The sequence below is a fragment of the Sesamum indicum genome, linkage group LG4 (assembly GCF_026168435.1).
Source record: "Sesamum indicum cultivar Baizhima isolate 11 linkage group LG4, ASM2616843v1, whole genome shotgun sequence".
Classification (NCBI taxonomy): domain Eukaryota; kingdom Viridiplantae; phylum Streptophyta; class Magnoliopsida; order Lamiales; family Pedaliaceae; genus Sesamum; species Sesamum indicum.
The window spans coordinates 20883285-20897725 of NC_142660.1; the positions used below are offsets into that span (position 1 = coordinate 20883285).

The 14441-nt window shown below is 35.6% G+C and overlaps 2 protein-coding genes across 2 annotated transcripts; both read left to right on the forward strand.

Annotated features, from left to right (window-relative positions):
• The first annotated feature begins 1041 nt into the window (after positions 1-1041).
• Positions 1042-6508, forward strand: LOC105161220 (TATA box-binding protein-associated factor RNA polymerase I subunit B). Its single transcript, XM_088880156.1, is given in 7 exon segments — positions 1042-1208; positions 1396-1570; positions 3216-3785; positions 4021-4836; positions 4951-5084; positions 5659-5723; positions 5725-6508. Coding segments are annotated over 5 exon segments (2094 nt in total). The 5' UTR covers positions 1042-1208; positions 1396-1570; positions 3216-3220; the 3' UTR covers positions 6239-6508.
• Positions 6509-7627: 1119 nt separating this feature from the next.
• Positions 7628-13181, forward strand: LOC105161221 (phospholipase A(1) LCAT3). Its single transcript, XM_011078842.3, has 11 exons — positions 7628-7951; positions 8049-8140; positions 9312-9439; positions 9576-9711; positions 9894-9945; positions 10476-10576; positions 11019-11198; positions 11810-11967; positions 12062-12116; positions 12384-12437; positions 12839-13181. Exons 1-11 carry the CDS (start codon positions 7729-7731, stop codon positions 12995-12997), a joined length of 1338 nt encoding a protein of 445 aa, XP_011077144.1. The 5' UTR covers positions 7628-7728; the 3' UTR covers positions 12998-13181.
• The last annotated feature ends 1260 nt before the right edge of the window (positions 13182-14441 follow it).

Below are 14441 nucleotides of genomic sequence, written 5' to 3' on the forward strand. Positions count from 1 at the left end.
CATATTCCATTTCTTAAACCTCGCTGAAAGAGTCCAACGGTTAAATTATGTTGAAAACACGTTATAAGGCTCAACAAACGGATATATTTTTTCCGAATCTCATTGTAACACACTATAAGGCCCAACAATGTCATAACCATATTGGAGCTCCTCTAACGATAGCTGCAACACAATCCCAGCTGTATTACACCAACGGCTACAAAAGGAAGAAGGGTCTCATAATTTATTTGTTGATTTCATTCCTTGTGTCTAATCATCTGGTGCTATAATTAAGCGGATGGTTAGTTAAAGAACTCATCAAATCTTGAAATGGATTAAACCACATATGATCAATTCAAGATTTCAAGAAAACAACAAGATTTCAATAAATCATTAAGCAACGCTAAGTGCACTTCAAGAAAAACCAAACACAAACAAATAAAGTTCACTATTTAAAGAAGCCATGTGTCTCTAAGGACTTGCTGCCTTGTTGGTATTTCATTTGCCAATCTGTTTTCTAGAGACCCCTACTAGGACCACCTGCCAGGTGTCCTTGGGCTCTCATGACCCGGGCTTCCTAGGAGCGTTAGAGGCCTCTGGGGATACCATGAGCCTTTAGTTTTTTTATTTTTTGGACCGCTTAGGCTCTTTAAGCTAGTATATTTTTATGCACATTAATTTATATTTTTCAAATTAAATAATTTTGAAGTATTTCTGTTAGTTCATTAATTAGTAAATTCCGAGATTAGACTTTATGCCATGAACTACTTTTTTTTGAAATATTGAAATAAAGTAGTTCAATAATAAAAGATTGTAATCAACAAATTTTATAAACAAAAATTTTAAAGGTTACACTGGTATTTGTAGGAAAAATTTGGAGAAAAGATTTTAAATGATCTAGTATATGAAATAAATAAAAATTGATAATATTCAATGAAATATAATGTAGTTCTGATTAAAATGTACATAAATGGATTTGAATTTGTTTTGAATTTAAATTTATATAAAAATTTCAAATAACTTTTTAGCAATCTGAAACTTAAAAATTCAAATCCAAAGAGAAAAGGGATTCAGGAAAAGCCCAGATGTTGAGATAATTGGGGCAGCCCAATCCCAATTTGTACAAGAAGAGGAGGGAACGGAAGAGAAGAAAAGAGGGGAGAAGAGGACCTCACCGGCGCTGTGGCCTGACGCAGCAGGTGGAACCGCCGCGCCGCTGATAACTTCACGTATGTTTCTGTTGATTGCTTCTGTCAACTAGTCTTGCCCTGTTAATTTGTCACTTCTTCCAAGCTGTTGAGGGGTTTTTTTCTGGTAAGCCGACGGCTGAAAACCCTGATGAAACGGATGTCAGATATTGTCTCTGGCTGTTCTTACTTCTGTTGATCCTTTCTCTTGCCTTTCATGCTCGTGCAGCTTTGACGACCCTCCACTTACGCTCAACCGCAGTTCAAATTTCATTTGGAAAAGAACTCTCAATACACGGGTCTACTTAAATCTTGATTACCCCATTCATCCCTGAAAGGTGTCCGAAAGGTGTTTTGCAATTGTGGCTAAATCTTAGTGGTCGCTTCTTCTCTTGCTGTATAAGGTACTCTAGTATTCGTTTCAGTCTTCCTTTTGAGGCTTTGGGTTCTGATATTTGCATGTGAAGTGAATGTACATTAGTTGAAAAAAAGATATACGAAGTGGGAACTTGGTGAGATATTCATTAATGCATTTTGATGACTCCATTAGAAGCAAAGCAGGGATTTGGCTCTAAATTTAGTTGCTGACATGGAACAAAAACAAAAGACCAGTAGACAATTGGTAGAATTGTAATGCAGTTCATTTAGTTTGAAGGTAAACTGAGTTAATGTAGTTATTGATACTACCCATTTTCATGGTGAGACTCTACATGATTGATGATTCCCAGTTAACTTTGTCAGTAGGTCAGGAACTGGTCATGGGAATTGAATTGATGAAAAGTGTGTTCCGATTTTTGACTGTAAGTGTTCGTACAGACAGATTGTTAAGTTATTGCAAACCCTGAGTTTGACGGAAATCTTGTGTTCTGAGCAAACAACTAACAAGAAAGCTGAAAAATTCTGGAGTGTTGCTCAATTTAATGGGCCCTTGTCGGAGATTTTCACAAATTAGTTAGAGTTTATTTGCTCAAGAGTGCTAAGAGTGAATTATCTCCCTGAACGAGTACATATTGCTTGAAGGAAAATAGTTTTGACACTAATACATAAAGATGGATCTATGTGTAGAATATGGAATGGGTTATCTTAGATCCCATCAGGTGTTAGCACTCACATGTGGTACGGACAAGAGTATCGAAACATAGAAAAGTTGTTCCGAATCCTGTTCTCCACAATGCACACCATGCAACTCAAGGTTCGAGACAGAAGTGCGACAAGGTTTTGCCTGCTTTCCATATGGCACCCTGGCACAGACTGTACATATCAACTACCATGGCTAAAGAATTGACTAAGCAATGTCTTTGTGTAGCTGATCGCTGGAAATATCTTCAAGAGACAAAAGAACATAAAATGAACTAAATTTCTCTATTGTAGCATTTGATCCATCATTTCTGCATTAAGCTATAGGTTAGGGCATTATGCCAATTTTTATTTTAATTTTTTTATTTTATGAAGTTTATCTTGTGTAGCACTAATATTAGGATTATGTGAGATCCTCAGAAATAGATCTCTATATCTGTACATGTTAGGGTAACATTTTCTATTTTACTCTGGATGTTGGTGTGACTCAATGACTTAATTCGTTCTTTGACTTCTTGCTTATGAATGTTCTTTGAATTGGCATTGGATTACATATGTAGTCTGACATTTTCTAACTGTACTTTGAAAATTGCCTTGAATATTTTTCGTTTTTTAATCATATGGTATTAAATTTAGGAAATATTGAGTTTTCACTTGGAGGCTGGCGCTTAATTCATTGGTTCAGTGCAATCACCCTGCTTTGCTAGGCTCTATGTTTCTTTATTTTCTTAATCATTCTTTCATTTTACTAATCTAGAATTAGGATTTTTTCCCTAATCAGTATGCAAAGATTGTATTTGCCACCAAATTGAAATGGTTTAGAGCTTTTGGGAGAACATTTTAAATCCTCACTAATATAGTATCAAATTAGTCTTTATCTGTCCTTGCCTTTTCATTCAATATCTGATGAATTAAGTGCAAAGTTAAGTACCTTTATAAAACAATTCATATGGTTCCCATACATTTGAATAGGTACAATGGTGGGGAGAGTAGAGCGGATATGCCAAGTTTGTGGTAGCAGTGTTGGCTTTACCAGATCTGATGATGGCTTCTTTTACTGTGGTTACTGCAACTCACAAGCAGATGATATCTTTGATACTGGAGTTGATGAGGAGCAGTTTTTCAGTCATTACTCTGCCAATTGCAACCGAGTTCGTCCTGCCAATGCCATTGCTGCAGAACCTATCTCTCAGGTAAAACTCACCACATCTCAATATTTGGACCATCCTGATATTTTGGTGGATGATATGGAAGATGACGGTATGGGTGATGGAGTTGGGCCTAGTGGGCCTAGTGATTTTGGTTCATCCCAAAAGAATTTTAGCTACGAAGACTATTATTCTGAGATTAGGTCAAGATACTTGACAGGGCTACAGGTTATGATCCAATTGCAATGCCAGGCTTTGGTAGAGAAGTTTAATGTGAGCCCTTTAATTATTGGGCTTGTTGGGACTCTATGGTTAAGGTTTTTGGCTTCCACTAGGATTATGGCTGACGAATGGGCAGATCAGGCTGTAAATGATTCCGAGGCTCAGACACAAGGTGGGGCTCAATCTTTTTTGTTTATAAGTGCAAGCGGCTCTGATATTATATTTTCTTGCATTGGTTAAATGAGCTCAAAAGTACCTTGTGATCCATATTGTTGCTAAAAACATGAGATTAGTCACATAGAGGACAAACATGCAACAATGACAATTTTCATGATTGCTTTTCTCATTAACATTTGCATTCAGCATAAACTTGAAATGTATTTGAAATCATTCTCCTATCTTTCCAGGGGAAACAGAAGAATTTAAGCCTAGTGCTAAATTTCGTTCAGAACCAGTTAATATTCATGGGAAGCGTGTGGTATATGTCTGGTATAGATCTCTCAGAAGCAAGATACCAATATCTTGTTCTTTAGCTATCTCCTTCCTTGTTTGCCATGTGGCTAGGGAGGGAGTTACCCCACTGGACATGTTGAAGTGGACTCTTGAAGGAAAGCTTCCTTATTTTGCTGCTTTTGGTGAAATTGAGAAGCAGCTTGGGTCTCATTCTGAGGCATGTCCAATCCGTGCCAGTCGTATGTTCAGACCTATCCAAGCCATTTCTTCACAAAAGTTGGAGGCGATGGCAGCTGATATTGCTCAGAAAATCGGTTTGGAGTTGCCTCCAGTTAACTTCTATGCAATTGCTTTCCGCTATTGTAGGCAGTTGTCTCTTCCTGTGAGAGAAATACTTCCTCAGGCATGTCGAGTATGTGAATGGTCTATGCCTTCAGAATTATATCTGTCAGCTAATGAGTTTAGGATTCCTACTCGTGTATGTGTGATGTCGATACTGATTGTGGCAATAAGGATTCTTTTTGACATAAATGGTTATGGAATGTGGGAATTTAGTCTGTCTAATTCGAGTTGTTCATTATCTCAAGTTAAGAATACAGAAACTGAATCTCAAAGCTTTATAAATACGATGGAGAAAGCAGATGAAGACTCATCTTCCAACAATTCACAGTCTTCTGGTGCTAAATCAGAAGTCGCGGATTCTAAATTGAGTGTTGTGGAGCTTCTACAGATTCTAGAAGAAAAATATAATGAACTCAATGATGTACATGGTAATTGTTTATTACAATTGAGAGTGACAATGAATTATAATAAAATGTTTTTGTTTTTAGTTTCTTTGTGTAGTAGTGAAAAAACTCAGCTAGCTTTTTGGCTTTCTTTAACAGCATATTCCTCTGATTTGCCGTCATACCTCCAGTATTGCAAGGATGTAGTCTTTTCTGGTTTATGGCCGTCATATGAGGATCTTGAAGAAGAGAAGTTATTGGAGGAGTTCTGGGACTTTTATCAGAAGCACAAGGTAATTTGGTGAAATTGTAAAGGGTCCTGAAAGACAGCAAAATGCATGCTAAAAGAAACATACGTACGTCTCTGTCTGTCTGTCTCTATGGATATGCATGCATGGCCGCCCGCCTGCTCGTAATCACACCTGATTTGTGCTTGCATCTAAATACAAACATGAGGGAGAACTACCTTCATCATTCACATAGAAATGTAAAAGTACTGCATGTACTCTTCTCGTAGACAACCAACAAGCAATATGGGTAGAATTTGGACTTATGATCATATTTGGAGCCACATGCATATCTATGGATCTAGAATAACTTCATGTCTCATAAGTCCTTGTGGAGGATGTGAACTTACTATCTACAGTTACAAGAATTTTGTCATCATTTTCAAGATCCACATTCACTCACAAACACAAACATATGCATTTATGGATAACCATTTCCATATTGGACTGTCAGGAACTCTCATAATAGTAGGCTATCTTTTATCTTCCCTTTAATTCTAGATGGCTTTAGTCTTAATCTTTTGGTTGCCTTGGGTATACTTTTGCGTTTGCTTTAATTCTTTTTGTGGTGAATTATCAGCTTTACAAAATACCGAATCAGCAGGACAGTTCCTCATGCAATTTAAAAGCTTTAAAACGACAGTCTATCTACGACTTTTGACATCCTCAGGTTTCAGGGTTCTGGGACATCAGATCATCAAGGAGATGCCCATCAAAGTAGACCAGATGAAGTTGAGAAAACAAGGAGTATTGATCAAAATTCAGCAAGTTGCACTCAATCTCCAGAAGAGTCCCCCAAAGATAAGGCAATAAGGCAATTGAAGTTGGACATGGAAGAAAACAAGTTCTGCTATATTCCACCAAGGATTAAGGTGAAGAGGAAAGACTATCTCCATTATGCTAGGAGACGGAAAGACGTGTATATTTATGCAGTTCACGCTGATTACTATATCTTGCTTCGAGCTTGTGCTAAGGCTGCCCAAGTTGAACCCAGGGTCATGCATATTGCAGTATTGGGTTTAGAGAGGAGATTGCGTTGGCTGGAAAACAGGATGGATGCTTCATTGAAGGTCAAACTAAATCTTAACGGTGTTTGTGATTTCTGCAAAGATGAGTTTGTGCAAAATGGCGGGAGTGATCCTATGGATTTAAAAACTTGACACTATTTAATCTGTCTCTCTCTTAGTTTGAGCTTCCATGCAGAAGTTTTATTTTCTCAAACGAACAATTTGTAGTACAGAACAGTGGAAAGCGATGTAAATAGAGGAAGGAAGAGAAATGGGGCTACGTGTTTTCTGTTGTCAAGAAAGTTCCCTATCAATTCAAGAATCACACGTATTTCTTTGTCCTTTGACATAAAGAGTTTCAAGAATTGTACTAATTTACTTTTCTTGATTTTTGTATGTTATGATGTGATAATATCTTGAATATTTTCAGGAGTAGTGAATGAGAAAGATTTTTTTTTTTTAAACGATGAATTATTATTTTTGAGTAAATTAATTGCAATTATTTATATTTAACTATTACGATAATTATAAAAATTATATATCAATTATCAAATAACTATACTTGAAGGTGTACCATGGGCTGGGTTGATCGAGGATTGACACAGATCAGTTGAAAAAGTTTGGGCCAGAATTAGTCCACTATTGCTTTTTGAACTTGAGCTGTTATTTTTTAACTCGACCCACTGCACATCTTAAACTAAATATAATTAATAATTAGTATTAAAGTAAACAACATCTATTTAATAGCACTTTACACATTGATAAGGTACAATTCTATAATTTTATAGTCATAAGATATGAGAATAAATAAAAAAAATTAAATAATAAGAGGTTGAGAGAATAGCTGCTCTTTCTCTTTCCATCTTAAACAAGTATTTTGATTTGAGTTTTGGAATTGCAAATTAAATAATGATCATTACCGATTAAAACACTAGTAGTATAATAAATGCAACCTCAACCTCCCCTTTTATTATGCATTATATTTTATTATTATTATACCTTAAATCCATAAATTAAATATTAATATTGTTAATTTTAAATAAATATATTCACGCATCTTATTTTTTTTTGCGTTTAATACAAGAATTCAGAGTTGAAAAAGATGAAATTCAATACAAATACAACACGCAATTTAATACTACCGAATAGGATAAATATTTTCATTGAAAATCTTAAATTCATTCATCGAATATTTCTATTAGTTGACCTAACTTCAAGTTAATAAAATAAAATATCGAAACAATTCTTTTATTTTTAAGAGTGAATTACGATGGACTTTCTTAAATTTATCATAATTATAATATTTTTGATTATTTAAAAATTTTTATAAATAATTTTTTAAAATTAATAGATGTGCTGGCATAGTATTTATTAGATTATTATTAATTTTAAAAAATATTAATATTTATATTTTTTTAAACAAAAGGGTTTATATAATTAGAATTGTAATTTATCCTATTTTTCATAAAATATATTTTCAAGAATTGGATAAGTGCCACCTATGCAATTTTCTAGCAAAATCCAATTCCGTTCTATAAAGTGATCTTCCACCTCCAAACACAACTCCAACTACCCTCAACTGTACACTCAACGTAACCCCAACACCCTACCCATTCGGGTCATTTTCCCGGGCCCTCGTGGTGATGATGCTCCGAGACCACTGCTGTTGTTGCTATGGAGCTCCAAGCTCCGATTCAGCAGACATTGCCGACCGCGACCCAGTTCTGCTTGTGTCGGGTATCGGTGGTTCAATCCTCCATTCCAAGAGGAAGAAATTCGGGTTCCAAACCCGGGTGTGGGTCCGGATTTTGTTGGCTGATTTGGAGTTCAAGAAGAAGATTTGGTCTATTTACAATCCTGAAACAGGTTCTTGTTTCTGGGTTTTTCTTTTAAATGTGCTATCTTTATTGGGCTCTATTTAACTCTGCTGATGTTGTTGCTGTTGTTTCTGTAAACTTTGCAGGGTATACGGAGCCATTGGACGACAGTGCTGAGATAGTTGTGCCTCAAGATGATTATGGGCTTTATGCCATTGATATTTTGGACCCTTCGATAGTAAGCTTTTGTTTTTAGTTTTTGGTGTGGTTATTTTGCTTTTCTACATTTCTAGTTGCTTCATGTCCGCGCCATCACAATTTTGCTGCCATCTTTTTCGTTTTTTGATGAATTATTTTTTATTTTCTCTTTTATAAGTGGGGTTTGATTCTGGATGGTTAAAGTATGATGCTTGGTTGAAGATTGAATTTGTTCTGTTTGTTTCAACTGGCTGGCACCGAAATCGTTTCTCAGACCAGAGAAAGCATAAAATGAAAAAAGAAGACAGCTCTTTAAGCCCGGAAATTTGTGTGATTTCTTGCACGGTTTTGTAGAAATGACAATTGACAGCACGCCAGCTTACCAGGATAACAAGGTTAATAGTATTTTGTGATCAACACCAACTTCATTTCTTGGGTCGAACAAATTTGGCAAGTTCTTTCAGGTTTGTTTTGTGATACTTGATCGAATCGGTTTTGCTTGTGTGCCCTCTAATGTCTAACTAGACTACTTGGCTGACTTTAGCTGCCTTTGCCTACGGTCTCTTCTCCAAGCTAGCAACTGTAAAAGTTATTAGTGGCAAGAAAGTTGTTTAGCGAGACGAGATAAAAACGAATAACAAAATTATTTTACTTGGATGGATTCATCAATGTGCATGGTGATTACGGCTGTTTGGATTTTAATTTTATATAAAAGAGAGGGATGTAAACTCATTTATTTCCTCGAATGTAAACATTGTCTCGGTGCAAGATATCTGAGGTCAGTCCTGATAATAGATTGTAGAAGTGAATTCTTTAAATATAAAGGTTTGCATGGAACTGTCTTCAAATGTGCTGCCAATAGCAAGGAATTCCATAGTTCCTGATTAGTGAAGAAGATGCATTTTCTACTTTAGCAGTTGTCTTCTGTGGTGCCAAGTACCTTACAAGTGATTGCTCTCCAAAATTCTTAGAGTCAATTCTCTGGCAAACAATTTACTCATAAAATTGTTAGTTTCTGTATGAAACTATTTCTCTGTGTTCATTCATTTTTGTTTTGGAATCTGATTGAATGTTCTATGCTGGAAATTATTTTAATGTACTATCTCTAGTTAATATGATGTTCCGAGTTTTGCTGCATTCTGGTAGCATCTTTGTCTCTTTTCCCTTCTCTTACAGAACAATTTCTTATGTTATCTTTCTTGACATTCCAGTTTGTAAAGTGTCTACATTTGACCGATGTGTACCATTTTCATGATATGATTGACATGCTTGTTGGATGTGGGTATAAGAAAGGAACAACATTGTTCGGATATGGTTACGATTTTCGGCAAAGCAATAGGTAGTTAGGTTACCTGGTTTATTTCCTACTATGATATGTTTTATTTTTCAGTCAGTGCGTCTAATATTAAGCTTGCTACTTTTTCTTTAATCAAATCTATTAGGAGGAGTTTCACTTATTTATTCTATGGTTGCAGAATTGGTCAGTTGATGAATGGCCTAAAAGAAAGACTGGAGACTGCATATAAAGCTTCAGGAGGAAGGAAAGTTAACATAATTTCGCACTCAATGGGTGGATTGCTAGTGTCGTGTTTTATATCTCTATATGGTGATGTATGTTTAACTCTTTTCTTGAACTTCTGCTGCATTATATTTCTTTCTGATCTTCCATCAGTTAAATGAACTCTCTGCTTCCTCTTGCCATGTAATAATTTTTCTGATTTTCTTAAACAAATTGATACTTTTATTAATGGCTTATGTGGAGGCTTAATGGTGAATTAACCTTCAAAATGCAGATCTTTTCCAAGTATGTAAATAAGTGGATCACCATTGCCACTCCCTTCCAAGGTACTCTTTGCATCTTGTTCTGTATCAGTTTGTCACACACTGATTTGGAAAGGTATAATTTTTTGAACATGCTATCTTTCTGAGTTTCTGTGATGGATCGCAAAGCCACCAGATAGGGGTCTTCCATGTATCGTCATCACCAACACATCAGACATATACATGCACAATACCCTAATACTACTACAACATTCTAACTGATAATGAGAAGTATATTTCTTCAAGCATCCCATATCAGTTACATTACAGTTATAGGTGGACTAAGGTGGGTCTCCTTCATAACAGGTTCTGGGTTGTAGTTCTACTATATTTTTAATGCTATTTCATGGCAAAAAATGTCGAAATTTCTTCTTCATCAGCTATGAAGATGGTTTTGACCATGTAAATCTTGAGTTCACTCATTATCCTCATGTGACTTAATTGGATATTTTCCTCAGACTGATCTTCTAGCTTTGGAATTCTGTTAGGTCTCCTCTTTACTTCTGCTGGTGAAACACTGAACTTACACAGAGATACTAATTTACTTTGAACAGGTGCCCCAGGATGCATCAACGACTCTATACTCACTGGAATGCAGTTTGTTGAGGGTTTTGAAAGCTACTTTTTTGTATCAAGATGGTCAATGCATCAATTGGTAATCTTCCTTGCTCAAGAAAGTGTTGTTTGTAAATATGACAGTTAAATTGTGTGCCTGTATTTTTTACGATGGGCCTTCATAAGTTTCCAATCTGGTACTTGAGGATCTTTTCCTCTTCTTTTCTATTAATTTTCTCCCTTTCATCCGATATAGTTTTCTGTAATGTGGGATGCAGAAAAAATTTGCTAGTATCATGTTGAGGTAGGCCAAAAAAGCAAGATATGCCAATACATAAGTTAGTATGTCAATTATACTCTAACTATTGAAGAAGGTGCAAAAAAGAGTGAGCTCATGTAAAGATAAGGAATTCCACCCATGATTTCTAAATTATCACATTTAGTTCTTCACTGGATTATCTTAGTTTAGTATTGTTTCTTGATATAGTTTTAGTTCCTTCTTTCTCTTGTCATTCAACTTGACCTTGTTGTTATGTGTTTAGCTGGTTGAGTGCCCATCTGTTTACGAAATGTTGCCAAACCCGAATTTCAATTGGAAGAAGCAACCAGAGATTCAAGTATGGCGAAAGCACTCTAAGGAAGGAGAAACTTCTGTTGTATTGGAATCCTATGGCCGTCACGAATGTGTGACTCTTTTTGAAGAAGCATTAAAAAACAATGAGGTACTTAGTTTTTATTCTTATTAGTAGCTAGTTGAGTAACGTAGCTTGAAATTGATGAGGAATCAAGTATTTCCTCCATTATTCGAGTTATATAGTTTAATGCTTATATTAAACTTCGTCGGTCTTGTTTTTTTCCTACTGATCATCCTGTTCCTTGACATGTGCATATATTCCTTTATGTTTATAAAAATGTCAGCAGACAAAATAAATGAGAAACTTAAGTTTGGATCCAACGAGTCAGACCTTTTTGGATGAGTCTGCTTGACTGTTGCCGCTTTTGGCTATATTCTCATTGACGGGGTCCTTGTGTGATTTTTCAATTGTTTCTTCTATTTATTTAATTCCTATGTGATTATATTGCTTCAATTATATGCATCGAACAAAGAAGAGCCGGGTCGATGGCATCAAAAAGGCAGTGTCCTGCGCCTTCTATAGATTCAGTAGTTGCGGATTCATTCTGAATTAAGAGATAAACAGTAATATATTTTTCCTTTACATAACCGGGAGCTACTTTTAGTTTAGCTATATCTCTTGGGTGGTTCCGCAATTGTTTCAATTATTGATCCTTGAGGATTATGTTATTAACATTTCTATTTCTTCTCATTTTGTAGCTAAAGTATGACGGAAAAACAGTGGCTCTCCCTTTCAACTTGGCGATTCTTAAATGGGCTGCTGGTACCCGGGAAGTTCTCGATGAAACTCAGATTCCCAAGGGTATTTCTTTCTACAACATATACGGAACATCTTTCGACACACCTTTTGACGTTTGGTAGGTAACTCAATATCACATCTTTCACTTGATCTCTACATTGGGAAAGCTTTGTTGGACCTAGATATGTTTACATTGTCTCTCCCTCTTGCAGCTACGGTTCAGAATCTTCTCCCATCGACCAGCTATCTGAGATATGTCATACAACGGTAAGCGATCCGTGTATTTCTCATACTATCTGGTTGCACAAGTAAAGCATCCAATACATGCATGCACACATACAAATATATCTTATTTTGGTGGTTCGCAGATGCATTGAGATTAAGTTTTATTTTGCAGAATCCATCTTTATGCAACAACAGTGATTCCTATAGTATTCATTTCTTTTAACCAATTACAGTCCTGCATATGTTCAGCTTCATGACGACATATTTTTCCTGTAAAACTACTTATGTGAGACTTTGTTATTTGTTCAGCCAGAGTACTCCTATGTAGATGGTGATGGAACTGTCCCCTCCGAATCAGCAATGGTACAATGCCTTCTGCTCTGGTTGCTACTTTTACAATTTTGACAACAATACATTATATAGGGACCATCGCATGGTACATCATATCCAAAATCCCCAGCAGTCATGGTTTATGATACAAATATTCAGACGAAATATGCAATGTGCAACACTTTTTTAGGTAAAATCGAGGTCTTTTAACACTACATGTAAATCTTCAGACTATGAACATAATCAGTGCATTTTTATATTAAGTGAAAACACATTGCTGGTCAGTTTTAACGACATTGCATAGATGAGCGTAGTGCCTACATACCGAATTCTCTGTGAACAATCCTTCACACACACACACACACATATATATATTTTTTAAGAAGAAGCAATTTCATGTTGACCGGGCACGATCTTGATTGCACGTTGTGCAGGCGGATAAATTTGATGCAGTAGAAAGAGTAGGAGTTGGTGCAAGTCACCGGGGACTGTTAAAGGATGAGAATGTATTTGAGCTTGTGAAGAAGTGGTTAGGAGTTTCTGGAAAGGCGAGGGCGCGCTATTCCAAGACTTCAAAAGTTATGGATGCATGATATGTAATTCTGAGGAGGGTTGACAGTGTCTGTACAGACATCTGAAATATTCTTGGGAGCTTCTAAGAATAAATGGGGTAATTCCATCTGAAAACCTCATGTATGTCTGTCTGTATGTATTCTCAGACATTTTGGGTTCATTGTCTAAATTAATGGAACCTCAAACTCTTTGCATTCTATTTCACTTAATAGATTGTCGGGTTTGGACGACTGTGTTCTACTCTTACATCTTATACCATAATTTTAGACAAAAAATTATATCAAAATTGTTGGCTTTCTCATCATTTAACGTACATACATAGAGTTAATCATATGATGAAAGGGATCCATAAGTCCATATATAAATGTATGTGGGTGAGGTTGCATGTTTGGATCCATCCCATTAGAATAATTATTAATCTGTCCATACATTATTAGGTTGTCAGTGACCATCTTGTAACTACTAGGTTTTAGATATTGGTCTCAACATCACATATATTTTATTTTAATTTTTTAATTCAATACATATAGAATTAATAAATGAATACACAGATACAAATGTGAAGCAAGAATCAACTTAGGCCAGGGGGTGGCTTGGCTCTGCAATCAACACTATACATTAATTTCTACATGAGATAATTAAGATATTAATACATGTACGTATATATATACGTGTAAGTATGTATGTATTTTTACAGTTTCAAGAACAAGAGTTGTTGTTTCGAATTACGATATATATGTTTTCATGTGATGATTTTACAAGTTGAAGAATCGGACTTTGTTTTCTTTCGTCTGTATATATATATATATATATCATTGATTGAATAGTATAAGAAAAAGAACATGAGTTGATATATATATATAGATACAAAATCTCTTTTTAATTAACAAAAAGCAAATCTGCGTGCTACTACTATATATATAGGCCATGCATGAGCATGTCTCACACATACACACACATGTGTGTGTGTGAAAGAGATACATATATATATATATATGTATAGAAGAAAGAAGAGTGGTGGTGGGAGGTGAAATTTTCAAGGGTGGTCCAAGTCAAAAAAAGGGTTGGAATCCCAACATGCTGTTTACCCCCCCACCCCCACCCCTCACCTGCTTAATTATATGAGTCTTCATCATCATCAAATCAACATGTATATATATGCATCAAAACCAATGAGATGAAAGAAAATGAGGATTCCCAGGGCTTTGATTTTGCTGTAAACAAACAAACAAACTGGTTTGTATTTAGCGTTTCTTTCACCATTCACACACATGCAAATCAAACCCTATTTCTGGAGATGGCGACTTATAGCTAATTACACGTTTTCAAGTATTATTTTCCATTTATAGAAATACCCACCTTCTTCATTCTTCATCCATATCAACCCTAAACACCCTTTTTTGTATGCTCGGACAAAATTGCATTTCAAGTCCCCTATTATACCAAATATGTCAATATTTTAGA

Excerpts from the sequence above, each read along its gene's own strand:
- LOC105161221 (XM_011078842.3), top strand. The coding sequence starts at position 7,729 with ATGATGCTCCGAGACCACTGCTGTTGTTGCTATGGAGCTCCAAGCTCC. Across the intron at positions 9,946-10,475 it reads CATTGCCACTCCCTTCCAAG|GTGCCCCAGGATGCATCAAC; the intron begins GTACTCTTTGCA and ends TACTTTGAACAG. Across the intron at positions 11,968-12,061 it reads GACACACCTTTTGACGTTTG|CTACGGTTCAGAATCTTCTC; the intron begins GTAGGTAACTCA and ends TCCCTCTTGCAG.